At 39.2% G+C, this 23,120-nt stretch overlaps 1 protein-coding gene across 24 annotated transcripts in view; it reads left to right on the forward strand.

Moving 5' to 3' along the window:
• ZFP14 (ZFP14 zinc finger protein) overlaps positions 1-23,120 on the forward strand; it is a 35,694-nt gene that overhangs the window by 72 nt on the left and 12,502 nt on the right. The window contains exons 2-9 of one of the 24 annotated variants that reach the window (XR_007474118.1): positions 647-689; positions 5,612-5,696; positions 5,917-5,969; positions 8,999-9,125; positions 9,387-9,560; positions 9,870-10,012; positions 10,236-10,331; positions 12,319-14,296. Coding sequence is in view for 19 of the 24 variants with exons in the window: in XM_049702973.1 (XP_049558930.1) it covers positions 7,550-7,579; positions 8,999-9,125; positions 10,233-10,331 (256 nt within the window). In the remaining 5 variants the exon portion in view is untranslated. The other 23 variants (XR_007474117.1, XR_007474119.1, XR_007474120.1 and 20 more) reach the window with 23 other exon arrangements.

Here is a 23,120-nt window from a genome sequence, read left to right on the forward strand (position 1 = left end):
GGTCTTGTGCATTGAGGAAATGGGCGCGGGGGCGGCGCGGGGGCGGCGCGGCCCTCTGTGTGCACTGGGCTGAAGTGACTGTGTAGTTTGTGACGCTGACTGGACACTGGGCACCCTGGTGCGTCCTCTGTCCTCCTGCTTCAGGGCCGCACAGATGCAGCGGCCCAGAATGGCTCCGAGTTAGATTTATGAACCTCACAGTGAAGGCCCCTAACAAAAAGACGCAGAACAACAGCTCTCAGAACCACAGCTTAGCCAGAGCTCCCTCCCAAGGCAGCTTTTGAGAACTCAGAGACGTATTCCAGCCCTGGTCTTTGTACTCTGGCCATTCTCACCCAGAAGGGTCAGCTTCTCCCCAGGCTCCCTCTTACTTCCATCGGGTTATGTGTGTGGTGGATGGCGGGAGCAAATGTGGTAGCGGGGGTGTGTCCTTAATCTGGACAGGCTGAGCTCCGAAAAAGGCGCAATGTGTCCAGATTCCCGTCTCCGTCCCCCAACCTGCTGATCTTTAGGAATGGAGTCAGAAAGGAGAAAATAATTATGTATATACAATTATATATGTGTGTGTGTATATATATGTATATAATTATATATATGTTTATGTTTCCTCTTTGTTCCATGAAATGTAATTTTTATTTTTTTCTAGACGTGGGGACGTTTGCTTCTCCTGTGAAAGAGTGAAAAATCAGGTCGGACTGAAAAAAGATAAAGCGGCCCTGCCATTAATCTGGATGGGAGAGGATAGACAGATAAAGCAAGCTGCAGAGTTAATAGAAAACATTATTTCTGCCCAGGTCATGCAGCAGTTGTAAAATGCCATAAAGACTCCCTTTTTGAGAGCTTATAGCTTTCTTACCAGTGTTGCCCCAGACCTGCCTTGCTGATTTTATTTTATCACTGGGGATACCCAGTTACTAAATTACCCTCACTTCACTTTCTAGCACTTAATCTCCAATTAATCCCTGCCGCTCCTATTCTCACCTCAGAAGCAGCAGTCACTGAAGTATGGTTCCCCACTTCTTCAGAATCCTTCAGCTGGAATTCAGCTCTTTACAAAAGAGCTTTTCTTATCCCTCTCCTCCATCACATTCCAGCCATTCCTGTAGAATTTCCTCCCTCTCTTGAGTCAATAAATCTTATTTTGTTGGACTGTACAGAATTGTTACAGGTAGTCTTCAGTTGGTTAGGCTTTAATACCGGAATATCCTATCCATTGGCGTGGTACTTTGTTCTTCCTTCCCAGTGAATGGTGGAGAGGATGAGGGTAGAGTCCCCCCCACCTCCACCAAGGGTATCCTCTCCTCTCCAGTGGCTATTCAGATGAACATTTGGCAGTCTAATTCCACCTGTGAGCTGCTGCTTTCTAATAGTTTGAATGGTCTGCAGGTAAACCTCATGCAGGGAGGCTAACTGTAGAGCTTTATTTATTTTTTGTGTGTGTATGGTACGCGGGCCTCTCACTGCTGTGGCCTCTCCCGCTGCGGAGCACAGGCTCCGAACGTGAAGGCTCAGCGGCCACGGCTCACGGTCACAGCCGCTCCACGGCACGCGGGATCCTCCCGGACTGGGGCACGAACCCGTGTCCCCAGCATCGGCAGGCGGACCCCCAACCACCGCGCCATCAGGGAAGCCCAGAGCTTTATTTTAGGCTGTGATTTATTATGATTTATTTATTACAGTTTAGTTGGAATCATACACTAGGTGTTTTGATCTTTTCCACTGCCCTGAGGTCAAAAGCAGGGAAAGATAGGAGATGGTTTGATTGGTGACAGGGTCTTATGCTTTTGAAGCTTTTAGGAGTGGTAAGTTGATAGATTTTTAACAGAGAGCTCTGTGTTAACAAGACAAGGGATTACTAGTGGGAGGGAAGGGAAACATCAGTAGAAATTTGAAAATTGGTTTGAGGTTTTTGACGGCATGAGTTTGTTTCAGGCCACATATTTATGTGGTCTTATGACAGGCAGTTTAGTATAGTTGCAATATGGGTTATGGAGCCAAATTATCAGGGTGCTAATCCTAATCCTTCACCCTTAGAGCTGGGTGAAGTTGGGGCAATTTATTTCATCTCTTTGTGCCACAGTTCCTTCATCTGTAAAAAGAGGATAATAATAGAACCTACTGTGTAGGGTTGCTAAGAATAGGTGAATTAATATATGTAAGGTCCTCAGATAATGCTTGATACATAAGTACTCAGTAGATTTCGTTGATATTATTAAAGTGTGATCCATGTTTTTCCTCATCACCCAGATCCAAAAATTATGAGGATTTTGCCATGTATGCTTCATCCACATACCCTCCCTTTGTAAATTGTTGTTAATCAAGAGGAATTGCCTATCAGTCTGAAGCTCTGAAATTTATTAGCATTCTCAGGAAGAGCGGGGCTGAGAAGCTCAAACTTTTTGTGGAAGAAAAAAGAAAGCTCAGAAGAGAATTTTCTTTAATAACTGTGGGAAGAAGTATGTAGTATTCTTCATCTTCAGTGATATAGCTGACGTTTATTAAATGTTTATTTGCTACTTTAGTGTGTTATTATATGTAGTGTCTTATTTAATATTCATAACAATGCTTTGGGATAGAATCTATAGTTATCACCATTTTATATGGGAGGAATCTAAGGCTGAAAAGTTAAGTAACATATCCAAGGTAACACACTTAATAACTGTCAGAGCTGAGATTTATATCTTGGAAGTTTGACAGAAAAGCCTATGTTAGTAATTACAACAGTATACCAAATCTCATCATCACATCTACTTGAACAAATCCTTCCCACCTTACTCAGTAATCCATCATGAGGGGGGTGATATTAAGATGATGACAGCAAGCACTGTCAAGTTATGTCCAGATTATAGCTTTGAGGTCTCTGTAAACGGAGGATTTCATACAGTAAGATTTATGCCTTACAATTTTTATTTTAATGATGTTACATGCAAGGTTAGAAAAATAGGACAAGAAGATCTAATAGCAGTTGGAGGGCTTCATAGGCATCTTAGCCCAAAGGATTGGTTCAGAAGCAAAAGAAACCCATTTGTCAGGACGCTGTGAAAGGAAGCAGCCATGAGACTGCCATCAGTGCCTAAAAGATATGAGAGACTTCGTCATCCTTTTCTAGGTAGTACTCTAACATATGGGTAAATTAAATCATGGAGTTGGTTCATGATTAAATCATGAATTAGACGCTGAAGTAAAGAAGAAGAGCCACTCAGGAAAAACAACAGCTGTTTTTAGAGTATCCTGAACTTTTTTCTTCAATAGAAGACTGGAAGAAAACTTGAATTGGGAAAGTCTTTCCCTTCTTTGGAGTATTTGCATACTTTAGGGTCACACTGTTTTTAATATGGTGGTGAGTGTTGTGAGCTACCACTGTAAACATTTTAACTGGTCCTTCTAGGCATACATGTGATTTTTTTTTTTCTGTCAAAATAGTTTAAGGCCACACATGCTGGGATTTTTTGTATTTAACATATTGGCTTTACCCATTTCATCAAAGTTAGGGCAACATCATCACTTTTTACTCTTTGCATGGTTTTCAGTGGTATAGATGCACTACAGTTTTTTTGTGTTTTTTTTTTTAATTTATTTTTTTATTTTTGCTGTGTTGGGTCTTCGTTTCTGTGCGAGGGCTTTCTCTAGTTGCGGCAAGCGGGGGCCCCTCTTCATCGCGGTGCGCGGGCCTCTCACTATCGCGGCCTTAAGCACAGGCTCCAGACGCGCAGGCTCAGTAGTTGTGGCTCACGGGCCTAGTTGCTCCGCGGCATGTGGGATCCTCCCAGACCAGGGCTCGAACCCGTGTTCCCTGCATTAGCAGGCAGATTCTCAACCACTGCACCACCAGGTTAGCCCCCTGGCAGGAGTTCTTTAGACCCAACCAAGTTGTCAGTTACTTGCCACGCAGTCTTAATTTGGATGTTTGGTGGTCGTCTGGGTGGATCTTTTCAAGTCCAAAGAGATAGAGCAATAGGAGAATGAGAAAGACTGAGGGGGAAAAGCCTTGGCCTCAGTGCGCTTCTTCACGGCCAGAGAACTGGTCTCTGCCAGATCCTGCAGTCGACGTCAGCTGCCACTTAACGGGCTACTTGAATCTACATGGCTCAGGATGAGTCCCAGCCACCCTTCAGAGGGGAGCCATAGCCCAGTAGGCGGATCAAGATTATGGCCTTTGAGGCCCTGCATTGGGTGCCAGAAAAGATGTTGCAGGAAAGAGAGTGGGGTGCGAGAGGATGGTCACATCCCAAGTCATGTCTGAGTCCCTGGGATGGCCGCCAAGTGTGTGTTCTTGGCTTTGTGCAGGCAAGAATTCAAGAGCAAGACATAGTAAAGTGAAAGAAGGTTTATTCAGGGAGATACACACTTCATAGACAGAGTGTGGGCCATCTTGGAAGGCAAGAGGCCACACTACAGTTTATTTAATCATTCCCCAGTTTAATTATTTTCAGCTTTTATTCATTATAAACCAAATCTGTTCACACATCTCTGCAAACATCTCTATGTACATGTGCAAATAGTTCCTTTAGTCCCAGAAGTGGAGTTTCTGGTTTACAGCGTTATGGGGTTTAAATGCTGTTTCACACAGTTCTAAATTTGGACCAACCTAGTGTGCTGTGACCTTGCTAATATCATCAGTCTTTAGATCTTTTAGATCTCCCAATCCAGTCGCTGTAAAGAGGTATTTTTTGGTTGCTTTAAACACATTTCGTTAATTAGAGTGAGGTTTAGTATCTTTTGAAAGGTTATTTCTATTTTTTAGTGAATTGCCCTTGCTCAGGTTTCTCTCAGTGAAGTAGAAATTCTACCCTTCAGAGGCAAAAACCAAAGTTGAAAGATGGCTTTTTAGTTAGAGAAATGTGGACTCAAAACAAAGCTCTGCCACTTAATAACTGAATCTGGGCAAATGATCTGACCCCTGAGCATCAGTTTTCTGAACTATGGAAAGGAGAGAGGAACTACTTTGCAGAACAATGCTGAGTGATGTACCTAAAGCAGCCATCACAAGAAATTTCTCAATGAATGTTTGTTGTTGACTAACTGCAACAATCATGAATCCTCTACTGAAAGAGGGGGTGGAAAAGGACGTCATGGTGTGAGAGGTTCTGACTGGGAAACAGAGTAGTGAGTTGTCCGGGCTAGGGAAAGACCAGTGCAGCTTTACAGTGTCAGGAGCTGCCAGGCCCGATCTGTGTGGTTTTCAGTCTTTGTGTTTAGGAGGTTCAGGCAGGATCCTGGGGCTCATAGGAGGCTCTGTGTGGATGGTGTGGCCCTTTCTCAGCCCTGAAAAAATTGTACTGGAAAGGGGAGATGCTGCTCAGGACAAGTCTGAGGAATCCAGTGTCAGGACCAGATCCACACTGCCAGATGGGGAACTGGATAGAAATCCTCCCGCTAAAGTATCTGGGCTCTGTACAAAGATCATTATTGTTTAGCTGAGTTTTGTCAGGGCTTGGATTTCTTCAGACTCCCTATACTCTCCTCCAGTTGGGTATCAGAGCAATGTGGGTATAACGGTGAAGAGTAGTTTGGAAGCAGGAATGGAAGAGAAAAAAAGCTCATACTAACATAAGTCATTTTGGGAGCTCTGAGGCACATCTGGTTTCATGGCTGCTTTTTCTTCTTCCAGATCTGGCTTATCTGGACTCTAGTTCTCCAACAGAGAAATCTTGAAAAGGACTGACCGGTTCTTGCAGTTGGAAACAATGGCCCATGTAAGTTGGTGTTTCTTCTTCATTTTTGAAATATTGCCAATTTCTAGGCCATGTTTCAGGATAAGGAATATTATCCTGAAACTTCCTATTTAACAGAATTCCATCCAAGAACCCACTCTAGTTCCTCTCATTCCTGTCAGAGTTAGGGACAAATAGCCCAGTGTCCCCTATGTGCCCCCTTCCCTTTTTTCCACTAATGTGGACCATCTCCTATCTACAGAATCTTCTGTCAAGAGTCATCAAGGAGCAAAAGTGAAATGCCTTGAGAAGAATGTGGGTATTCTCTGCAGAATGTCCCCCCGTTAACATTTTTGATTTTAGCTTTTGATTTTAATACCTAAACTTCAGAGAAAGCATATTTCTCTGAATTACAGTGATTTGGGGCCTAGTTTTATATGGGAAAAATTGACATCCCCGATACACAATTTGACATCTTTTAAAAGTGTTTTTAACTTTGTATTGCTGTATAACGTACATAGAGAATAGTGCACAAATCAGAAGTGTGCAGCTGAATGAATTTTCATAAATTGAGTATATCTATGCTATCAGCACTCAGGTCAAGAAAGAGAATATTACTAGCATTCACGTGTCCCCCTTTCAGTCACTTTCTACCTACCCAGTCCAAATGTAACCAAATGTAATCCTGACTTTGAAAACCATACAATAATGTTGCCTATTTTTAGAACTTTATGTAAGTGAAATTTTATAGTTCAATGTAACTTTTTTTAAAACAGAAAACAATGTGTAGGAAGTCTTGCTATATTCCAAATACAATTGCTGGATCATCAGAACCATCTGCAGATGTTTTGAAATGCATGCAGATATCATTAAAGGGGATGTGTATAAGTGGTACTGCTGGTGATAAGGGAGGCCTCAGAGCATCATACAGAGTGTGAGCCAGGCCTGCCATTATGTTCTCCTTGGAAGCACATTTGCAAAGTGCACTTCACATGTAACCCCTGTTTTTGTCATTTTGTAAAATGAGTTCCTAAGAAGTTGGAAAAGTATTGAAGAAACTTGTAGAGAAAGAAGCAAAGCAAGTGAGAAAAAAAAATTTGGTAAGAGACAGTGAAAGTACTAAAGCCAGAGATATCATGTGTGCACTGACCCACGTGTACTCTAATTCTGTCCTGTGGGAAATGTGAAGCTAGTTGGAGGGTTGGAATTGATATATAATGCAGTATAATTCTTTGCTTTAAAATGATGGGAAAATAGGCACCCACACAAAATGGTGGGAAAATAGTGTTAGAATGTCTTGATTTTCAAGAATGGATTATTAATATTAAATGGGAGATCCCTGTTTTGAACACTCCTTGATGATCTTGTGGTTTGATGAAAGAGAGAATTTGGTCTTATTTGACTGCTTATAGGGAAAACTCCAAACTTCTCCACAGACCTGAATTTTTTAAGTACATAAGATGAGATTTAGTATTGGCTGGTCTTAGTCCTTGTATGCGTTGAGATCTTATGGTATGTAAGGCTTTTAGGATTGGGTGGATAAGGTAGGGAGATGATTGCGACCTTGTATTGTGAGGCCTAAAAGTTCATATGCTGCCTTGATATATTATCAGACCTAACCAAGAGTACGCTGCTCTCCCCAGATGTGGCCCCCATGCGATGGAAAAGACTCTTTACCTGGCTAGTTTCCCTATCAGCTAGACCAGCTAAACCCCTCTTAGTCTTCAACCTAATAGGTTTCACCTCCTTGCCAGCCCACAGAATTATTCAAACAAGCTCATCACATCCTCCTGCATTGGCCAGGGACCCCTCATCCTCTTTTTACTATAAAGCCTGCCTCCCACAGATCCTGCTTGTTCACCTTATTCCTGAGTGCAACCCCTGTGTGGCCCTGCATGATGTGTGGTGTCTTCCTCTCCCGGGCTGTGAGTATATGTGACTAATAACCTGCTGTCAGTCTCATCTGTCAGGTGTCGGATATTCAGTCATCTCATACCATTTAGGGTGAGGGATCCCTCCTTCAGCAATGGGGTGAGTAGGAGGTGATTGGAACAGAACTGCAAACAGAGAGGAAGAATCATCTCCAGGAACCCCTGAGAGAAGGATAATAGGAGCAGAGTCCATCGTGTAGTTTTACAGGATGTGCTGGTTTAGAGCAGGGTTTCTCAACCTTGGAACTACACTTGACCTTTGAACAACGCAGGGATTAGGGACGCTGATCCTTTGTGCAGTTGAAAATCTGGCCCTCTGTATATGCCGTTCCTCCATATCTGGAATTCCTCATCATATGCAGTTCTGCATCCACAGATTCAACCAATCAAGAATTGCATAATACTGTAGTATTTACTATTGAAAAAAATATACATATAACTGGTACCACGCAGTTCAAATCTGTGTTGTTCAAGTTTCAACTGTATTAATATTTTGAGCCAGAGAATATTTTATTGTGGGGGATTGTCCTCTGCATTGTAGGATGTTTAACAGTATCCCTGGCCTCTACCAGTTAGACACTTCTAACACTCACACCCCTTCACCCTAGTTGTGCCTATCAAAATTGTCTCCAGACATGGCCAGATGTCTTCTGGGAAGTAAAATCACTCATCATTGAAAACCACTGGTCCAGGGTGATACCTTTACCATTCGGTATCCTCTAACTCAGGAATGAGGAAAGATGTTCAGTGAGGGATGATGGATGATAAATAGTAAGAAGATCATCCAGATGCATAAGTAATAGATAAAGTAGAATGTGAGAGTTGAGGAAGATTTTTGAGACTGTATTGAATCCAGACATCTAAAGAGAGAGGAAAAAAAGATTGGATTTAATACATTTGAAATGTGGACTGCCATGTAGCAAATTTTTAAAAATTTACTAAAGAATTGGTCGTAACAGGGAAGATGCTTATAATAAAATGTGACTTTATGGTGAACTTGAGTCTATTTTCTTAGAGATTTCATAGTACATTTCATTTTTATCAATGTTTTTTCATGATCAGTAAAGGGGAAAGAAGGTAGAAGACCTCATATTTCATAAGAATTTGTGGTGGAGATACAGCTTGCAGAGGGTTTGTGTGCACTGTTTCATTTAATTGGAACTTCTTTTGGTTATTTTATTCCTTTCCAGATATTTTTGGGTAAAAATTTAATCTTATTTGCACTCACAGGACTGTTCAAGGCATGTAGCACTATGCTTCAGTGATACTAATTTTCTTACTGTCCTTACACATGTCATAAATTTGCTTGCTGTGTGCTCCCTCCCTCTCTGCAATGCAATCATTGATCCCTCTTTCCATTTAAAAAATATTTCATTTATTTTCACAAGTTATCCATGAGTTTTATTTTTTCAGGGTTCAGTGACATTCAGAGATGTGGCCATAGACTTCTCACAGGAAGAATGGGAATTCCTGGACTCAGCTCAGAGGGACTTATATAGGGATGTCATGTGGGAGAATTATAGCAACTTCATCTCACTAGGTAAGGCTATTTATCCCCAATTATACTGGCTTTCTCTTCTGTCAATATCAGGACTATGTTTTGAGAAACTAGATAAAATTTTTCTCTCTGTTCCAAAGGAATGGTGCAAGCTTTTTTAGGTTGGAAGTAGGCCCCTCCTTTTAACACTTCATCACTCTCAGGTTCAGCAGGCTAGGTCCTTCAGACTTTCCAGGCTCTGTTGTTTCCATGTTTCCTTAGTATTCAAGGGGCTGGGTTTGAATTCTGGGTTTTTTACAACAGACGCATTCTCCAAGAAACCAGGCTCGGAATTGATGTAGATGCTTAACCCTCCTTTATAATCCACCTGCAAAGAGAATACCTAGACTCAGGGATTCTGAGTCTCTTTAAAAATCAGAGGAGCCTGTAGAACTTACATAGTATGAGGTGGATCCACAAAGTTCATCTAAAACTCAAGTAAGTGCATTCTGTTTCCTATAACAGACATATTCAGTTCTACTTGCTTTGTCGTAGAAAGTTAAAGTCTAAGAACTTTGCATTCAACATTAAATGAATATCTTAATAAGAATCTGAGGATGTCTGAGGAAGCTTCTTATTCTCTCAGCAAATTGATAACAATAAAAGTTAATAGCTAGTATACACACATATTATGTGTATATATACATATAACTGCATATACTTACATACTATTCTGAGCATTGTATGTTATTAATTAATCCTCACAACAACTCTATGAGAAATATGCTATTATTATCCTTATTTCAGATGAGAAAATTTAGGCACAAAATGTTAATAATTTGCAGAGGTAACATAGCAACAAAGGCAGGATATGAACCCATGCAGTCTGGATCCATATTCTGTGTTTTCAACTATTACAAAAGACTGCCTCTCAACAGAGCTTGTATGAGGTATGAGTTTAAATTGTTTTAAGGCCTGTTCTTACGCATCTGGTGTCTACTCCTTGTGGTCCTGAGGTTACCCTAGTATGAGTGTTCTTCAACTACCTGGCATTTCTTTGCTCTTAGGCTTTATAAAGTACCATTTTGATCTATCGTTTATTATAAATTTAACCAAATCTGAACCTAAGGACTTTGGGGCTTATAATTTCATGTCACATTATCTTTTAAGCAGGACCTTCCATTTCTAAACCAGATGTGACTACCTTATTGGATGAAGGGAAGGAGCCCTGGATGGTTGTAAGGGAAGGGACAAGAAGACATCACCCTGGTGAGTGAGGGCTTAGCAGGCATGGGGAAGTCATTACTGTATGTAATAGCCAAGTATGTTAGAGTAGAGACATACCCTCGAGATGTTACACATCTCTCTTCAAAAGCACATAGCCTGTGGAGAAAAGCCCTGAGACCTAGGAAGCAAATTAAAATCTTTAACCTTTGGGCTAGCAAATTAATCTTTAATCTTTGGGCTAGCAAAGGAACTTCCTACTGGCCTCGATTACAACTCTCTGTTTCTTGTCTCATGTTTCTCTCCCACTTCAAAGAGAGAAACTGTTCTCAGTAGAAGGAAAAAAATGATAATAAATATGAGTTAAAATCAACAAAATAGAAAAAGAAAAAAAGTGAAAATTAATAAAGCTTAGAGTTGATTTCTTGAAAAGATCAACAAAATTGATAAACACCAGCTTGACTAATCAAGAAAGAAAGAGAGGCAATATAAATTACTAATACCAGGAATGAAAGAGAGGTTTTCACTTCACATTTTTACAGCCATTAAAAAAATAAGAGAGGCTTCCCTGATAGCACAGCGGTTGAGAGTCCGCCTGCCGATGCAGGGGACACGGGTTCGTGCCCCGGTCCTGGAGATGCCACGGAGCTGCTGGGCCTGTGAGCCATGGCCACTGAGCCTGCGCATCCGGACCCTGTGCTCTGCAACGGGAGAGGCCACAACAGTGAGAGGCCCGTGTACTGCAAAAAAAAAAAAAAAAAAAAAAAAGAGGATACCATGAATAACTTTATGTCAGTAAATTTGACAAATTTAATGAAATGGAAAAAATCCGTGAAAAATATAGCTTACCAGACCTGACACAAGAGAAAAAAGAAAATATGAATAACTTCATATCTGCTGAAATAATTGAATCCATTATCAGAAGTCTTTCCAGAAAGAAAATGCTAGGCCCAAATGGTTTCACTGGTGAATTCTATTAAATATTTAAGGAAGAAATATTACAGTATTACACAAATTCCTTCAGAAAAAGAAAGAACTCCTTCCAATTCATTTTATGAGACTACTATAACTCTTTTACTAAGTTCATGAAGGATATAAGTCTATAATTTTTTTCCCTTTGGTAATTTCTATCCTTTGTGAATGTAGATGTAAAATGTTTAAAAAATATCAGGAAATTAAATCCAGCAATATATAAAAATGATGACCAAGTAGGGTTTATCCCAGGAAAACCCTATCTTGGTTTAACATTAAAAAATTAATCAGTGTAATTTAACATATTAACAGAAATGTGAGAAACCATGTGATCATCTCCATAGATGTAAAAATAGCATATGACAAAATTCAACATCCATTCATAATAAAAATTCTCAGGAAACTAGAAACTGAGGGGAGCTTCCTCAATCTGATAAGGGACATCTGCTGAAAAAATACTACATCATAAACTTCATCATACTTGATTGAAGAGTTTCCCCCAAGATTGTGAGCAAGGCAAGGATGCCCAGTCTCCCCAATTCTACTTAACATTGTATTGAAGGTTCTAGCATTGCAATAAGGCAAGAAAAAGAGATAAGAGATATTGTAAAGATCAGAAATGAAGAAGTAAAACTATTTGGAGATGGCATAATTATATACTTAGAAAATTGTAAGGAATCAAAATAACAGATACTCAAAGCAATACTTGAAGATCACAGTAAGATCACAGGATACAAGGTTGAGCTACAAAAATCAATTGTGTTATTATAAACTAAGAGTGAAAAAAATTAGAAAATTAAAGTCAATTAAGAAAACTTAAAGTCAATTAAGTCAATTTACAGTAGTGTCAAAAAAACAAAATACTAAGGAATAAATTTGACAAAATGTGTAAAACCTCTATAATAAAAATGATGGAACATTGCTAAGAGAAATAAAAGAAGACCTAATGAATAGAAAGATACCATTTTTGGGATGGGGACTCGGTATTGTAAAAATGTCTATTGTATAGATTCAACACAATTCCAGTCATAATCCTAGGAACTTTTTTTTTTTTTTGTAGACATTAACAAGCTGATTCTAGAATTTATATGGAAAAGCAGTGGACTTAGCATGTCTAAAACAATCTTGAAAAAGGAAGAGCATATTATAGAACTTAGACTACATGACTTCAAGATACTTCAAGATATATTATAAAACTCTAATAATCAAGACATTATGGTGTTGGCTAAGGATCAACAAACAGAACAGAGACCCTAGATGTAGACCTCACATGCGCTTAAAGGGTCATTTACTTATTGACAAAGGCATCAAAGCATTCTAGTGGAGAAAGGAAAGACTTCAACAACTGATGCTGGAATAGCTGGAAAAAAATCTTGAACTCTGTCTCATTCCAAAATTAATTTGAGATGTATTTTAAACATAAATATAAAAACTAAACATTAAAAAATCTTAAAAGCCAAATATAAAAGCTAAGTATAAAAAATAAAATGAAAATTTAAGAACTAAGTATACATTTTATATATAAGAAATATAAAGCTTTTAGAGGAAAACATAGGGGAATGACTTGGTAGTAGGCAAAGGTTTCTTAGGAGAAAGCAATAACCATAAAAATTAAAAATTGATGTCACAATTTATCTAAATTAAAAACTTTGTCTCATCAAAATATACTAATAAAAAAATGAATAGGTGAGTCACAGACTGAGAGAAAATAGTAGTAAAACAAAGGACCAGTATCCAGCCTCTACACTACAACTCAACAGTATAATGATGAACAACCCAATTAAAAAATGGGTAAAAGGTACATCCATACCATGGAATAATACTCACCAACAAAAAGGAATACATTATTAATACACACAACGACTTGGATGAACCTCAAGGAAATTATGCTGAGTGAGAAAAACCAATCACAGAAGGTTATATACTGTATGACTCTAATTGTCTAATATTTATGAAATAATAAAATTATAGAGATGGGAAATGGATTAGTGGTTGCCAGGGGTTAGGAACATAGGGAGGGGAGGAGATGGTTGGGCTATAAAGGAATAACACAAGGGAGTCTTGTGGTTATGATATAGTTGAGTATGTTCATTGTGGTAGTGGTTATGTAAGGCTATACATGTGATAAAATTGCATGGAACTATATACATACACATACGCGATGGCATGTATAACTGGTGAAATCTAAGTAAGCCCTATGGATTATACCAAGGGTAATTTCTTGGTTTGAATATTGTACTATAGTTTGTAAGATGTTAACATTGAAAGGGGCTGGGTGAAGCCTGCATGAGACTTTCCTGTACATTTCTTTGCAACCTCCTGTGAATCTACAGTTATTTCAAAATAAAAAGTAAATAAAAATGTCCTGTTGGGAGTGATAGGTAAAAGATTTGACAAAGAGAGGAGCTACTCTTTTTTCTTGATCAATGACTACAATTCATCTATATCTAAATCTGTATTAGGCAGCTCAGGCTGCCATAAAAAAATACCATGGACTGAGTGACTTAGACAACAGAAATGTATTTCCTCCTAATTCTGGTCGCTAGAAGTCTGAGATTAACATTTTGTGCCTGATGAGGGCTCTCTTCCTGGCTTGCAGATGGCCCTGTTCTCACACTGTCCTCACATGGTGAAGAGAGAGAGCACAATCTCTCTCTTCCTCCTGTAAGACCACCAGTCCTATCCTATTCTACCCACCAGTCCTGTGAATTAGGACTCCATCCTTATTACTTCATTTAACCTTAATTGCCTCCTAAAAGCACTTTCTCCAAATACAGTCACATTGGGTGTCATGGCTTAAATGTATAATTTTGGAGGGACACAATTTGGTCCATAGCAATATCTATATGGGATCAAGTTTCTTTCCAGTCTGACTAATATATATGTATTTGCTTGCCTAAAAATATGTTGGTTCATTTATTCGGCAAATAATTGTGTGCCCAGTCTGAACCAAGCACTGTCCTAGACACCAGTAGGACCATTGTGAGCAAGAGTGGTAGTTCCCAGCAGTCTTGCTGTTTACATTTTAATAGGAGAAAGGACATTAAGTAAACAAGTAAATGAATAAACAATATTATATACTGACAAGTGTTATTAAGAAAAGTGAGAAGAAGAGGGATAGAAATTGGCAGGTGTAAACAGGTTTGTTTTAGGGTGGTTGGGGCTTTTTGAGAAGGTGATATTCGAGTGGAAACATGAAAAAAGAGCTCAAACCATATGAATATCTAAAGCAAGAAGCAAGAGCAGTCCTAATGGAACAGTAAATGCAGAGGTCTTGGGTCGGAGGAAAAAAGGCTTTGATGTTTGAGGAACAGCAAGAAGACCAGGATGATTACTCAAAAGGTAAGTGAAAAGTAGAGTGACAAGATGAAGTCAGTAAGTTAGGCAAGGGCTAAATCTTGTAAACGTTTGTATGTCATAGGGGAAGGCATGTGACTTTATTTTTATTTTTTGCCCTGTTGCACCGCTTGCCAGATCTCAGTTCCCCAACCAGGGATTGAACCCGGGCCACAGCAGTGAAAGCCTGAAATCCTAACCCCTAGGCCACCAGGGAACTCCTGGCATGTGATTTTGAAGTGTGATAGAAAGGCATTGGAGGTTTCTGAGCAGGGGAATGACATGAGCTGGTTTATTTTATAATTATCACTCTATGGAGAATAGATCGAATGGGGGCAAAATGGATAGTAGGAAGACCAATTAGGAGGCTATTTCATTTGTCCCAGTGGAATATGGTAGTGGTTTTTAATTAATTAATTAATTTATATTTATGGCTGCGTTGGGTCTTTGTTGTTGCATGTGGGCTTTCTCTAGTTGCAGCGAGTGGGGGCTACTCCTTGTTGCGGTGCACAGGCTTCTCATTGCAGTGGCCTCTCCTGTTGTGAAGCATGGGCTCCAGGCACGGGGGCTTCAGTAGTTGTGGCACGAGGGCTCAGTAGAAGTGGCTCGTAGGCTTTAGAGCGCAGGCTCAGTAGTTGTGACCCATGGGCTTAGTTGCTCCGTGGCATGTGGGATCTTCCCAGACCAGGGCTCGAACCCGTGTCCCCTGCATTGGCAGGTGGATTCTTAACCACTGTGCCACCAGGGAAGTCCCTGATAATGTTTTTGATTTGAATGGTACTGGTGGAATGACAGATATTAGGTTCATGGTGGGTTTGTCCAGAAGATACTGGGCTGCTTCTCTGTCTGGATCCTCTCCTCTTCTCACTGGAACTCCCGAACAACCTATACAAGGCTGCCCCCACAAGTGGATGTCCTCTTTACCCAGATTGGACTCCTCACACAGCCTCCTCCCCCCTATGTAGATAAGGAGCATCTTTGTCTTTTAATTGGTATATTTTATCCATCTACATTTAAGTAATTTTCTTATATATTTGGGCTTAAATCTACTGTCTTCCTAGTTTTTTCTGTTTATTCAACATGTCCTTTCTTCCTTTTTTCCATCTCCTGCCTATTTTTGGATTAATCAAGTATTTTTCTTTTTTTTTTTTTTGCGGTATGCGGGCCTCTCACTGTTGTGGCCTCTCCCATTGCAGAGCACAGGCTCCGGACGCGCAGGCTCAGCGGCCATGGCTCACGGGCCCAGCCGCTCCGCAGCATGTGGGATCTTCCCAGACCGGGGCACAAACCCGTGTCCCCTGCATCAGCAGGCAGGCTCTCAACCACTGTGCCACCAGGGAAGCCCTGTTAAAGCTATCTGTTAAAATTTTTTTTTTTTAATCTTTAGGCTCTGTTGTCAGGCAAAGGGATTTTTAAAAAAAAATTTTTTTTTTTTGGCTGCTCTGTGCAGCTTGCAGGATCTTAGTTCCCTAACCAGGGATTGAACCTGCACCCTTGGCAGTGAAAGCATGGAGTCCTAACCACTGGACTGCCAGGGAATTCCCATAAAGCTATCTGTTAAATTTTTAATTTTACTTATTGTAATTTTAAGTTATAAAAATTCTATTTGGATATTTTTAATGAATTCTACCTCTGGTTAAATTCTCCATCTTCTAGCTGTTTTCTTGGAATTTTTGAAAAATATTATTTATTTGGTTGTGTGGGGCCTTGGTTGTGGCAGGTGGGCTCCTTAGTTGTGGCTCGTGGGCTCCTTAGTTGCAGCATGTGGGCTCCTTAGTTGCGGCAGGCGGGCTCCTTAGTTGCAGCTCCAGGGCTCCTTAGTTGTGGCTCTAGGGCTCCTTACTTGCGGCTCCCCAGCTCCTTAGTTGTGGCATGTGGGCTCCTTAGTTGTGGCTCACCAGCTCATTAGTTGTGGCACACAGGCTCCTCAGTTTGGCATGTGAACTCTTAGTTGTGGCATGCATGTGGGATCTAGTTCCCTGGCTGGGGATTGAACCCAGGCCCCCTGCATTGGGAGTGCGGAGTCTTAGCCACTGTGCCACCAGGGAAGCCCCTGTTGTTTTGGAATATTAATCACAGTTTTGTAATAGCTTGGGTCTGTTTCTGTTGTCTGCTTAACCTCTTGGTTTTTTAGTCATTTTTCTCCAGTCTTTTATACCTGATTATTTATGGTCAAATTCTGGACATTGTGTTTGAAAATTTTTAGAGGCTCTGAAAGTTTCTGAACAATATGTTGTCTTTCTTCAGAGATGATTTAATTTGCCTCTGGTAGGCATACAGAGCATGGGCTGATCAACTTCATCCATTTAAGAATAGTCTGTTTACTGCCTGATGGTAGCTCTTCTGGGGTCTCAGCTGAAAGTCTGGGATGATTATTAGGAAACTTCCTCTTTAGAGGGATCTGGACTCCAATTTCTGTCTCCCTAGCACTTGGAGACTGCCAAAATCTCTGCTTGGACTTTTAGCCTTTTAGAAGTTACTTTCTGCTTAACTTCATGGCCTTGATTGATGCTCAGTTTGAGGGTCAGCAAATACCTCAGGGGAAATTCCATGCAGAGTGTTGTCTGAATTCAACATGTTTGCTTTCTCTCCAGGACGTTGGCTGTCCAGTCCTGGCTGCTTTGGTTGTTCATTAGTATCATCAAACAATTATTTTAATTAACCATTTCAGTTGTCTTGGGTGGGTTAGTCTAAAACTAGCTTCTCTGTCATAGTCAGAAACAGAAGTCTCCTTTCCCACCTCTTTTTATAGTATTTCTATATTTTAGAGTAAATAACATGTAAATTATGTTCTGTAACCCTAATCCTCACATTATTAACACACTTTGTTAAAATTAGTCATAGAGTTAAAAAGTTTCAATACTCATACCAATTGTTATGACATAGTTTTGATTTTCCTTCTTTCCAGATCTCTCTTTCTTTTCTTAATTTATTCTTTACTGAATTCCTCAAGAAAGGCTGATGGGTCCTAATGAAATTTACATATCTTCTACTTTACTTCATTCAAGTACATAATATTGTTATCAACAATGTTTCTTTATCATTTTATTTTGAATTATTGAATTTTATTTTATTTTTTTTATACAGTAGGTTCTTATTAGTCATCCATTTTATACACATCAGTGTATACATGTCAATCCCAATCTCCCAATTCATCACACCACCACCACCACACCCCGCCACTTCCCCCCTTGGTGTCCATACATTTGTTCTCTACATTTGTGTCTCAATTTCTGCCCTTCAAACCAGTTCATCTGTACCATTTTTCTAGGTTCCACATACATGCGTTAATATATTATATTTGGTTTTCTCTTTCTGACTTACTTCACTCTATGACAGTCTCTAGATCCATCCACGTCTCAATAGATGACCCAGTTTCCTTTCTTTTTATGGCTGAGTAATATTCCATTGTATATATGTACCACATCTTTTTTATCCATTTGTCTGTTGATGAGCATTTAGGTTGCTTCCATGACCTGGCTATTGTAAATAGTGCTGCAATGAACATTGGGGTGCACATGTCTTTTTGAATTATGGTTTTCTCTGGGTATATGCTCAGTAGTGGGATTGCTGGATCATATGGTAATTCTATTTTTAGTTTTTAAAAGAACCTCCATACTGTTCTCCATAGTGGCTGTATCAATTTACATTCCCACCAACAGTGCAAGAGGGTTCCCTTTTCTCCACACCCTCTCCAGCATTTCTTGTTTGTAGGTTTTCTGATGATGTCCATTCCAACTGGTGTGAGGTGATACCTCATTGTAGTTTTGATTTGCATTTCTCTAATAATAGTGATGTTGAGCAGCTTTTCATGTGTCTCTTGGCCATCTGTATATCTTCTTTGGAGAAATGTCTATTTAGGTCTTCTGCCGAGTTTTGGATTGGGTTGTTTGTTTTTTTATTGTTGAGCTGCATGAGCTGTTTATGTATTTTGGAGATTAATCCTTTGTCCATTGATTCATTTGCAAATATCTTCTCCAATTTTGAGGGTTGTCTTTTCATCTTGTTTATTGTTTCCTTTGCTGTGCAAAAGCTTTGAAGTTTCATTAGGTCCCATTTGTTTATTTTTGTATTTATTTCCATTACTCTAAGAGGTGGATCAAAAAAAATCTTGTTGTGATTTATGTCAAAGAGTGTTCTTCCTGTGTTTTCCTCTAAGAGTTTTATACTGTTCGATCTTAGATTTAGGTCTGTAATCCATTTTGAGTTTATTTTTGTGTATGGTGTTAGGGAGTGTTCTAATTTCATTCTTTTAAATGTACCTGTCCAGTTTTATCAGCACCACTTATTGAAGAGACTGTCTTTTCTCCATTGTATATCCTTGTCTCCTTTGTATATCCTTGCCGACTTTGTCATAGATTAGTTGACCATAGGTGAGTGGGTTTATCTCTGTGCTTTCTATCATGTTCCATTGATCTGTATTTCTGTTTTTGTGCTAGTACCATATTGTTTTGATTACTCTAGCTTTGTAGTATAGTCTGAAGTCAGGGAGTCTGATTCCTCCAGCTCCGTTTTTTTCCCTCAAGACTGCTTTGGCTCTTCGGGGTCTTTTGTGTCTCCATGCAAATTTAAAGATTTTTTGTTCTAGTTCCGCAAAAATGCCATTGATAATTTGTTAGGGATTGCTTTGAATCTGTAGATTGCTTTGGGTAGTACAGTCATTTTCACAATGTTGATTCTTCCAATCCAAGAACATGGTATATCTCTCCATCTGTTGGTATCATCTTTAATTTCTTTCATCAGTGTCTTATAGTTTTCTGCATGCAGGTCTTTTGTCTCCCTCAGTAGGTTTATTCCTAGGCAGTTTATTCTTTTTGTTGCGGTGGTAAATGGGACTGTTTCCTTCATTTCTCTTTCAGATTTTTCATCATTAGTGTATAGGAATGCAAGAGATTACTGTGCATTAATTTTGTATCCTGCAACTTTACCAGATTCATTGATTAGCTCTAGTAGTTTTCTGGTAGCATCTTTAGGATTCTCTATGTATAGTATCATGTCATCTGCAAAGAGTGAGAGTTTTACTACTTCTTTTCCAATTTGTATTCCTTTTATTTCTTTTTCTTCTCTGATTGCCATGGGTAGGACTTCCAAAACTATGTTGAATAGTAATGGTGAGAGTGGACATCTTTGTCTTGTTCCTGCTCTTAGAGGAAATGCTTTCAGTTTTTCCCCATGGAGAATGATGTTTGCTGTGGGTTTGTCATATATGGCCTTTATTATGTTGAGGTAGGTTCCCTCTATACTCACTTTCTGGAGAGTTTTTATCATAAATGGGTGTTGAATTTTGTCAAAAGCATTTTCTGCATCTGTTGAGATGATCATATGGTTTTCGTTCTTCAATTTGTTAATATGGTGTATCACATTGATTGATTTGCATATACTGAAGAATTCTTGCATCCCTGGGATAAATCCCACTTGATCATGGTGTATGATCCTTTTAATGTGTTGTTGGATTCTGTTTGCTAGTATTTTGTTGAGGATTTTTATGTCTATATCCATCAGTGATATTGGTCTGTAACTTTCTTTTCTTGTAGTATCTTTGTCTGGTTTTGGTATCAGGGTGGTGGTGGCCTCATAGAATGAGTTTGGGAGTGTTCCTTCCACTGCAATTTTTGGAAGAGTTTGAGAAGGATGGGTGTTAGCTCTTTTCTAAATGTTTGATAGAATTCATCTGTGAAGCCATCTGGTCCTGGACTTTTGTTTGTTAGAAGATTTTTAATCACAGTTTCAATTTCATTACTTGTGATTGGTCTGTTCATATTTTTTCTATTTATTCCTGGTTCAGTCTTGGAAGGTTATACCTTTCTAAGAATTTGTCCATTTCTTCCAGGTTGTCCATTTTATTGGCATAGAGTTGCTTGTAGTAGTCTCTTAGGATGCTTTGTATTTCTGTGGTGTCTGTTTAACTTCTCCTTTTTCATTTCTAATTTTACTGATTTGAGTCCTCTTCCTCTTTTTCTTGATGAGTCTGGCTAATGGTTTATCAATTTTGTTTATCTTCTCAAAAAACCAGCTGTTAGTTTTATTGATCCTTGCTACTGTTTTCTTTGTTTCTATTTCATTTATTTCTGGTCTGATCTTTATGATTTCTTTCCTTCTGCTAACTTTGGGTTGTTTTGTTCTTCTTTCTCTAGTTCCTTTAGGTGTAAGGTTAGATTGTTTATTTGAGATTTTTCTTGTTTCTTGAGGTAGGCTTGTATAGCTATAATCTTCCCTCTTAGAACTGCTTTTGCCGCATCCCATAGGTTTTGGATCGTGTTTTCATTGTCATTTGTCTCTAGGTATTTTTTGATTTCCTCTTTGATTTCTTCAGTGATCTCCTGGTTATTTAGTAACGTATTGTTTAGCCTCCATGTGTTTGTGTTTTTTACGTTTTTTTCCCTGTAATAGATTTCTAATCGCATAGCGTTGTGGTTAGAAAAGATGCTTGATATGATTTCAATTTTCTTAAATTTACTGAGGCTTGATTTGTGACCCATGACGTGATCTATCCTGGAGAATGTTCCGTGCACACTTTAGAAGAAAGTGTAATCTGCTGTTTTTCGATGGAATGTCTTATAAATATCAATTAAATCTATCTGGTCTATTGTGTCATTTAAAGCTTCTGTTTCCTTATTTATTTTCATTTTGGATGATCTGCCCATTGGTGTAAGTGAGGTGTTAAAGTCCCCCACTCTTATTGTGTTACTGTCGATTTCCTCTTTTATAGCTGTTAGCAGTTGCCTTATGTATTGAGGTGCTCCTATGTTGGATGCATATATATTAATAATTGTTATATCTTCTTATTGGATTGATCCCTTGATCATTACGTAGTGTCCTTCCTTGTCTCTTGTAACATTCTTTATTTTAAAGTCTATTTTCTCTGTTACGAGTATTGCTAGCTTTCTTTTGATTTCCATTTGCATGGAATATCTTTTTCCATCCCCTCACTTTCAGTCTCTATGTGTCCGTAGGTCTGAAGTGGGTCTCTTGTATACAGCATATATATGGGTCTTGCATTTGTATCCATTCAGCAAGCCTGTGTCTTTTGGTTGTAGCATTTAATCCATTCACGTTTAAGGTAATTATCGATATGTACCTATGACCATTTTCTTAATTGTTTTGGGTTTGTTTTTGTAGGTCCTTTTCTTCTCTTGTGTTTCCCACTTAGAGAAGTTCCTTTAGCATTTGTTGTAGAGCTGGTTTGGTGGTGCTGAATTCTCTTAGCTTTTGCTTGTCTGTAAAACTTTTGTTTTCTCCACCGAATCTGAATGAGATCATTGCTGGGTAGAGTAATCTTGGTTGTAGGTTTCATCACTTTAAGTGTATCATGCCACTCCCTTCTGGCTTGTAGAGTTTCTGCTGAGAAATCAGCTGTTAACCTTATGGGAGTTCCCTTGTATGTTATTTGTCATTTTTCCCTTGCTGCTTTCAGTAAGTTTTCTTTGTCTTTAATTTTTGCCAATTTGATTACTATGTGTCTCGGCGTATTTCTCCTTGGGTTTATCCTGTATGGGACTCTCTGCACTTCCCGGAATTGGGTGGCCATTTCCTTTCCCATGTTAGGGAAGTTTTTGACTATAATCTCTTCAAATATTTTCTTGGGTCCTTTCTCTCTCTCTTCTCCTTCTGGGACCCCTATAATGCGAATGTTGTTGCATTTAATGGTGTCCTCGAGGTCTCTTAGGCTGTCTTCATTTCTTTTCATTCTTTTCTCTTTATTCTGTTCCACAGCAGTGAATTCTTCCATTCTGTCTTCCAGCTCACTTATCCGTTCTTCTGCTTCAGTTGTTCTGCTATTGATTCCTTCTAGTATATCTTTCATTTCAATTATTGTATTGTTCATCTCTGTTTGTTTGTTCTTTAATTCTTCTAAATCTTTGTTAAACATTTCTTGTATCTTCTCGATCTTTGCCTCCATTCTTTTTCCAAGGTCCTGCATCATCTTCACTATCATTATTCTGAATTCTTTTGCTGGAAGGTTGCCTATCTCCACTTCATTTAGTTGTTTTTCTGATGTTTTATCTTGTTCCTTCATCTGGTACATAGCCCTCTGCCTTTTCATTTTGTCTATCTTTCTGTGAATGTGGTTTTTGTTCCACAGGCTGCAGGATTATAGTTCTTCTTGCTTCTCAACAATATGTTTAACCTGAAAATTTTTTAATATTTTAATGCAGTTTTTTGTCATCAATGTCAATATTATTTTTGTTATTTTTTATTTTTTTTAAAGTATGTATTGTAATTTATTTTGATTGCTTCAGGTGTTAGTTGCAGGCACACAGGATCTTCGTTAAGGCATGTGGGATCTTTTTGTTGTGGCTCGCAGGCTCTTTGTTGCGTCACTTGGGCTTCTCTCTAGTTGTGGTGTGCAGGCTCCAGGGCACGTGGGCTCTGTAGTTAGTGACACACAGCCTCTCTATTTGAGGCGCACGAGCTCAGTAGTTGTCGTGCACAGGCTTAGTTGTCCCGTGGCATGTGAGATCTTAGTTCTCTGACCAGGGATCAAACCTGCGTCCCCTGCATTGGAAGGTGGATTGTTTACCACTG

The sequence above is a fragment of the Orcinus orca genome, chromosome 20 (genome assembly GCF_937001465.1).
Source record: "Orcinus orca chromosome 20, mOrcOrc1.1, whole genome shotgun sequence".
NCBI lineage: Eukaryota > Metazoa > Chordata > Mammalia > Artiodactyla > Delphinidae > Orcinus > Orcinus orca.